The sequence below is a fragment of the Chelon labrosus genome (genome assembly GCF_963514085.1).
Source record: "Chelon labrosus genome assembly, chromosome: 16".
In the NCBI taxonomy this organism is placed as follows: domain Eukaryota; kingdom Metazoa; phylum Chordata; class Actinopteri; order Mugiliformes; family Mugilidae; genus Chelon; species Chelon labrosus.
In genome coordinates, this window is record NC_140349.1 from 15,063,962 (window position 1) to 15,071,776 (window position 7,815).

Sequence of the window (7,815 nt, forward strand, 5' to 3'; positions counted from 1 at the left end):
TTAAAAAAAGAAAGTAAAGTTTTTTTCTTTTAAATAAGGACATAAAAAAATTCAAAAGTATTTCTAGCAGTATTCGTCTGAAACCTCTCTTGTTAAATGACTAAACAAACATTTAGATATAGTGTCTCACTAGCACTTTGAACATTAAAAACTAATTGTTAACAGCTAAAACTTAAAACAGAACAACAACATAACCAGTCTGTTTCTATAATACAAACACAGATTTTCACATTATAATAGTCTAGGGGGCACCTGACTTCCCGAGAAGTGGCTGCCGCAACTGTCAGCAAACGTGACAACTTACAATATACCGAGTCTCTCCTCTTTCCCTATGAGGATGATGAGGTTGAGGCAGTCGTAGAAGGGGCAGTGGAAGCAGGGTGCGGCTGAGAGTCTATGAGGTCCGTGTCTTCGTCTTCGTTGACTCCGCATGTGTCGACCACGCAGATCAGGCAGCTGGTGACGGGAAACGCGCGCACCTTGGTGCAAGTCACCCACCTGAGCATTGAAGGAAACTTTCAGTCATAGCACTGTCATTAGATTCAGCATACAAGCACGCTATAGCCTAGATAACCTATCCTGTTATGTTTACTAGTGACAGTACATCAATGTTCTCAAAAAGTTGGGGTTAGACGTGAACAATGTGTTTCAGTTGTACAGGAGCAACAACAGATAGGAACAGTTGTGTAATGCTAATCATCTTGTGGAACATCTCACACCTAACTAGGTTAACTGGCAACAGGTCAGTAACACGTCTAACCACCCCAAAACAATTAAGAAATTAGTGAATTAAAAAAATACAGGCAGAAGTCAATCAAATCCATTTGTATCGATCAAAGGAACAAAATAAGCATCAATGGAATTGTTCTGTCTGTATAATGAAGCATTTACGCCGCCGTCCACGTATCAGCGTTGTATGTAAGTGATATTTATCTGCTGCACCAACCTGTCCGTTTCCGTGTGGTACTCCAGGGCGTGTCCGAGCCGCCCCACCCCTTGGAACCCTGCGAGCACATAGATGACACCGCCGACCGCAGCGCACTTCACTGTTATACCCCGCCACGGCATCGCCGAGGCAGCACGCCACTCATTGCTGGCAATGTCGTAGTATTCCACTGAATCCAGCCCACCTGGAAAAAACACACAAAAAATGTCCATTACTATTATTTTGGCACTACTCGTCGTTCCTCATCGCTGTAGTGGTTACAGTGGCGTCAGATTTATTACCCAGTGCACCCTGGCCTCCAACAGCATAGATCCTGTTGTTGACAACCACCAGCCCGTGGTTCTTCCTGGCCTCTCTCATCCCACACAACTCCCTCCATCTGAGAAGTTGGAGAAAAATTAGATAAAGATAAATGTTGCAGTGCAGCAAAACTTTGTGTCCTTTCCTGTTTATTTAATTAAAGCCTTTAAGAACCTGCTGGATAAATAAAAGACTTGGCTCTCTCTGTATTTCTGTTTCAGTCAATCAGAATTAATATAAATACACAAAGATCCACCATCCAACAGAGTGTACATGGACACAGAGCTGCGTGTGACTCACTGTTGTGTGCTGGGGTCGTAGACTTCGCAGTTGTTGAGGATCCTGCCAGAGACGTTGTTGCCCACCGTTCCTCCGCAGACATAAATGAGGCCGTTGGCCTCCACCGAACCATGGCTGCAGCGGGCCATCAGCATGCTGGTTTTGATCTGCCATGACTCCGTCCTGGTGTCATAGCATTCGAAAAGGTTCAGAGCTGAGCTTCCTGTAGACACAAAGAACATAATACCATGGTTAAATGCTTTCAGGCAAGGGTGGTCATTCTCTCAGGAAGAAACATCGACGGCATTTCATCAGCACTTTGCATTTCACACTCAATAGATGCAGCAAACACCCGATCCTTACCCACTTCTGACCCCCCGGATGTGTAGATCTTGCCCTGGGCAGCGCAGGCAGCCAGGCTGTCCCGAGGTGTGGGCGGGCCCAGCTTGGAGTACCAGCTGTCCTTTAGTACGTTATAGCAATCCATGCGCTTGATGGGAAAGAGCTGTGAGCCACCCAAGATGTAGACCACATTGTCCCAGAAGACGGCTGTGGCGTCCCGGCGCTTCTCGAAGGGGCACCGAATGTCTGTCCAGCTGGAGTCCTGCACAGAGAGCCACAATGACACTTCGCAAATACAATTAGAATAAACCTGACTAGATATTTGTGCAACTTCCAGACCAATAATGGTAAAAACATACTCTCAGAGTACATATCTGTGCTACAATTCATTGTTTTTTAATGGTGTAATTGTCCCTATGGCTAATAGCTTGTTGCCATGTGCTGCCTGGTACCTTGGGGTTGAAGTAGCGGCAGGACTGAGGTTGTGAACCACCAAACAGAGCAATGCGGTAGTCGTGCTTCTTGCGTCGCGGTCGGCTGCTCTCTCCCAGGTCCTCCCGGTCCTCCAGGGACAGCAGGTGGTAGCGCATCCCACCTGGGACAAAAGATATGGCTGTTGTTTGTGTTTGTGTGCGTGACCATGTGTGGCGGTTTTAACATTCACATGCTCTTTTGAATCTGAATCATCTACAGAATCACACGATAACAGCTTCAAGAATGACTCATATGGTCGTACCTTTAATGGGGGGTCTTACTTATTACTCCTGTGTTAATGCACATTAAAATCCTACACATAGCTGACAATGTCGACCTTTTCCATGAGAAAGATCTAGTACATAGGATGTTTATTATTTCCCCTTTAAACTAGAATGCGTTCCTCTGTCTTCCTACTCACTGATGACCATTTTGAGGCACTGCGGGTTGTCCTGGATGAGCGGCTCAGCCTGCACAGTCTTGGAGAGGAAGGTTTTGGAGACCAGAGGAAAGCGAACGCAGCCCAACACCTCCACCATATACTGTTGTCTGTTACACACGTCATACTTCAGCCAGCGCACCGCAGCGTCATAAATCTGAACACAAATGTAACAACAAAACATGTGGGAAGACAGTTCTATAAAGAAGAACACATATATTAGCAACATCATTAAAAAAAAAAACGTTGGGTACTTTTCTCTAAAATACCAAAAGTTCATTTTTAAGAGGATATTTGTCATAGAAACAATGAAAGAAAGGAAAAGAAAGGAAACCTGTCACCAAAGGATGTGTATATGTGTACCTGGGCCTCGGCACGAACGGTCAGTTTGTCCTGGTGCAGTAGGTGTGTGAGCTGCTTAACGTTCAGTTGCAGGAATTCGTCCAACTTGTAGACTTCAGTGAAGTGGAGCTGGAAAAAATCCTCTGCTGCTGCCTTCAGCTCTGGACAGTCCATGCAGTCTGCAAGGGATGAAATACCTGCAGAAGGACAGACGGAGGATCAGCGAATATAATGGCTTACATAATTAGGAGGCCTGAATTTGACATCTCTGTCGTTACCCAGGCAGTTTGTTGCATCGATCTGTCCTTTAAGGAACTCCACACACATCTTCTTCACGGGCTCAATCTGGTACTGGTTGGCTGCATCCAGCAATGACTGGACATTACTGCTGTTCACTGAGATTCTGGCAAGCACAGATACAGACACACACATACACAGTACATTGACATGAAAAAACGACTGCGTGCTAACAACCGGTTTTGCAGAATCACACCATTTTTTTTATATATAGATGTTAAAATGTACCATTGTAAAATTACTCTGAGCCAAGAACCTTACCGTGCTGTGTAAATAAACTCAATCAACAGCTCAATGATCTCGGGTTCAGCACTCCTGAGCTCCACCTCATGGGACATCGACTCCATCATTCTTGCTGGAAGCGAAGAAAAAACATATTCAGGACTTAATGATCGCACTAGGTACGTGTCTGTGTGTCACACTTACTGGTGAACATGAGGCTGAAGAAGTGGCTGGCAGCAGCTAGCACTACTCTGTGGGCAGAGAAGTGTTTCCCCTGAACCACCAGGGTCACATCACAGAGTGTACCCTAAAAAAAACACACACATTCACAAGTATTAGGAGTCGATAACACACGTGCAGTAAATGCCTAAAGCCAAACCCTTTTACAGAAAAGAGAAGTCCCGTCCTATTGTTCTGCCTCTCACCTGTTTTCTCAGGTTGTTCATGGCTCCCATAATGCTGGACAGCTGTCTGTATTCCTCTTTGGTGGCACACTTTCTCTCGCTCTTCTTCTTGGAGTTTGCCGCCTTCTCTGGTGAGGCCATCCCCGTCATGTCAGCCAGAATAATACTGTCTGTTCACTTCGATTAAAAACCCACTATTTCAGCACCACTGCCAGCAGTGTGCAGCAGCTGTCCCTTTGTTGTCGCTCAGCTACTGACAGTTTATTTGCTAACAGGCTGCTTCTCCTCCTTCAATATTTATACAGATTGCCAATACCGCCCCCACCTGGCCGGGAGGGATAATTACATTTACTAATCCCAGCAGCAATTAGCAGCTTGCATGTGATTTTAGGGATTTAGAAGTCACAGCAGCTTGACGATAGATTCCTTGAGAGAATTTAGATTACTGTCAGTTGAAATAAAAATGGCGATTGTTAGCTTAAGAGATCTGGTAAGAAACTCTCTAGCCAGAGACATTTGGGAATAGGACGGCGCACTAAAGAGTCACACACTCCAGTGGGAATGGGGGCAAAACAATTAGACCAATTCTTACACACTGTGGTCACAGAATTAAATTTAGGATCCATTTTTCAAAAGCCACAAATCTGCCAAACATTTTGACATTAAAGCGTCTTTTTTCCCCCGGGAAAATAATGTTCGCAATCTGTCTGTGTCTAAGCATGTGCACTCTCGCGATGTCTGGCAACCGCTAGAGATTGAAAACAACTTAAATCACGCTATTGTCATTTATTTTTCACAAACGTTTTCCTGTTCAAGATCCGTTTTACATACAGTCTATGGTTGTAGCATGTTTGTGGCGTCCCCCTCTTCTACAGGGTTTCTTCTGATGGGACATACTCGCCCTCTAGCTTCAGATTTGACGAATTACACGTGCGCTTGAAGGATTGCGGAACTGATTTGTTTTGACAAAGTTTGAGGGTCCAGTGAGTGCGGTCTGGTAATTGGAACAAAACGTTTCTTTGTCGTTTGGAGAGGAACCATTCACATATAATTCGATTAATTTGTAGTAGCCTATTGTCACAGCTAATGGGAGCCGAATAGTTTCATATGTCTCGCTGCAGCATCTCACCTGTAAGGTGCACCTGTCTGTCCATAGTTCATATCTAACAAAACCAGGAAGATTTGAGGCGCATGACGCTGACGTAATGTGGAATGAATGCACTGTCGGGAATAAGTGACCTGAAAACAAATTGAGAGACTCAGAGCTGCACAAAATGCTCCGTTTTCTCTGCTGCTGCTTCGTCTCCGATGATAACTCAAACAACGAGGTAAGTGTTCACACTGCTGTTTTCTTTTTTTCCCCCGTTTTTTTCACGGACAAGAAACCTTCAGTGAGATAACTCGATTAGCCACATTACAATGTGAGAATGGCGAGGTGAACCTAATCACTATAAATCCCGAAAGTTTGGATTAAAACGACCTTTTGCTGAATGTTGAACGTGATGTGAATCACGAACACTGGGCTGTTGCGCACAGTTTATGACAAAGTAATTATAGCTCCACAAGCACACGTGTCTGACTAGTTTGTCAATGTTTATTTGTGGTGTCAGAAATAAAACGATAATACGTAAAGAAAACGGATTTGCTCTTTCAGAGACAGCCTCTCCTGAACTCCAGACCGTCTGAAGTGAATGGAGCTGAATCAGCCAGGCAGGCCCGAGCGCACAATGGTACTTCATCTCTGCCTTTAAGACCTGTATTAAAATTATGAATGTGATCCACTTTTGTTACTTTGTATGATACTGTTTTTCCTGTGCTCAGATGCACAGACTGTGAGACGGATTGGAAGGCTGGTGATGAGACGAGTTGGCGTGCCAGAGTTAGATCAGAGGTTCTCTGTCATGGCTGAGACCTTCAATGAGCAGCAAGAACGCTACGAGGCCATGGTCCATCACATCAGAAGCCTACAACGGAGCTGCAGATGTACCAGCAATGATGCCCTGGCCCTAGCTGAATGTGTGGGGAAGATCAGAAATGAGCAGGGTGAGTGACCACTTTCAATATAAGCCCTGTGTTGGCCTCCTTTTCATGTTACTGTAGTTTGTCTCCATCTCTTTCTACTCCTAGAGGGCACCTATGTGGTCTATCTCAAGATGAAGGGCTACGACTTCTCCCTCAGTGTGGAGCCTGTGAGGTCAAGTGAGGGCAAAGCACTGCCTCCTGGCCTGACGTCAGCTCAGAAGGAATTGAAAGGCATTTCTGAGAGCGCCAAGGCCACCATCTCAAAGGGCACCACACTCCTAGAGCTTATTGGCTGGCTGCTCCGTTGCCAGGATCAGATGGCAGAGCAAGTGAGGGAGGCAGCACAAACTCACCAAGAGCAAGGAAGACTGAAGGAGAACCTGGTGGAGAACATGAGGGAAGTGAGGAGGGCGAAGGAGCTGTCGCAGGGATACAGGCAACGGGCCGGGGACATTCTCACCGAGGCTGCACAGATAGCCGGGGCTCATATGTAGTTCATGCACCTTTTATTTGAATTGATGTTTCAAATAATTACGCAGTTTATACACGCCTTTTGACCAGAACGAGTAGAACACACAACCAGACTGTCTGACAAAAGCTGTCAATGCTGTTCTCATTCTTGGTAAACATGTCAGACCAAACCCATTAACTAATTAGTGCATACTGTGATAAAAACAGCATAGTCTCACTTTCACGTTTAAATATTGTATTAAATAGGAATTAGAATTAGAAGAATTTACTTTTCTTGAACATTTGTAATTTTACCAGGTAACGCAAGGGGGCACTGTAGACTCACTTTACATTCTAAGATGATTTTCATTTCATAGTCTTCAGTTATGTCTCTCAAAAATTGAACTACATATTACTACATACACTACGCTATATATAGTCACTAAATCCCACCATCAAAATAATAAACTATTTCTTTAGGATAGGTTATTTCATTCTTTCCAGACAGGTGTGTTTGTTTGTTGCCTTATCGAATACAGGATTATTCAGGTTTGTTGGCATTTCTTCTCTACTGCCAAAGAAAACAGTACGCAGCTAACTATATCTAGCAGTGGAAACTGAACCAGAGCTTTGTTGCGAATGTGCATGTGGTGTTTTACTTACCAACACTCAGAGGAAGCAGATTTGCAGCTTGGTATTATCCACAGAAGCCCCATTGCATTTATTAACTGATTAAAAACTGTTGCTTTCCCACTGCTATTAACGTGCAAGCAAACAAACACATGGTCACATGCCATCTTGATAATTAATTTTGGAAAATCCATTGTGTCCGGACGTCATGTGTTAGAGCCAGACTGTTTTAGAGAAGCGGTTTAGTCTTTGGCTTTACAGATTAATTTGTAATAATGTATGCAAGTGGGTTGGTAAAAGTTACAAATTTCAATTTTCGACATTTATATCAAGAAACCTTAGTTTCTGAGAGTCCCTTTTTACTAAATCCCATTGTGAAACAATTGTGACTGGATATTTTCGTAATTTAACTGTGAACTGTATTTTAATTAAACGAATTGAAAACAAATAATAATTTTTTTTAACAGAGACAAATGTAAATGCCTCATATTTTATTGCATAATCGTGATTTATTAATGGAATATTTGATGGATCGGCCGGCTGTCAAAGATTGGTGACTGACAGCGACAACCTTACTTGATCGTGGAAATTATTAACTTGCGTTCATTAGTCTCATTTGATTGGATGCCAAGTCTAAGGGCGTGGCAACAACATTATATACTGCTCCC

At 43.8% G+C, this 7,815-nt stretch overlaps 2 protein-coding genes across 2 annotated transcripts; one reads left to right on the forward strand and one right to left on the reverse strand.

Annotated features, from left to right (window-relative positions):
• Position 1: 1 nt before the first annotated feature.
• klhl7 (kelch-like family member 7) lies at positions 2-4,754 on the reverse strand. The gene is made up of 12 exons (XM_084563462.1): positions 4,067-4,754; positions 3,846-3,948; positions 3,681-3,774; positions 3,401-3,525; positions 3,144-3,319; positions 2,763-2,937; positions 2,320-2,462; positions 1,889-2,129; positions 1,547-1,748; positions 1,228-1,325; positions 947-1,130; positions 2-498 (listed from the first exon to the last, which is right to left on the reverse strand). The coding sequence occupies exons 1-12, from the start codon at positions 4,193-4,195 to the stop codon at positions 330-332; spliced, it is 1,839 nt and encodes a 612-aa protein (XP_084419588.1). The 5' UTR covers positions 4,196-4,754; the 3' UTR covers positions 2-329.
• Positions 4,755-4,957: 203 nt separating this feature from the next.
• Positions 4,958-7,558, forward strand: LOC311501078 (uncharacterized protein). Its single transcript, XM_084562738.1, has 4 exons — positions 4,958-5,373; positions 5,700-5,775; positions 5,867-6,088; positions 6,173-7,558. The coding sequence occupies exons 1-4, from the start codon at positions 5,320-5,322 to the stop codon at positions 6,559-6,561; spliced, it is 741 nt and encodes a 246-aa protein (XP_084418864.1). The 5' UTR covers positions 4,958-5,319; the 3' UTR covers positions 6,562-7,558.
• The last annotated feature ends 257 nt before the right edge of the window (positions 7,559-7,815 follow it).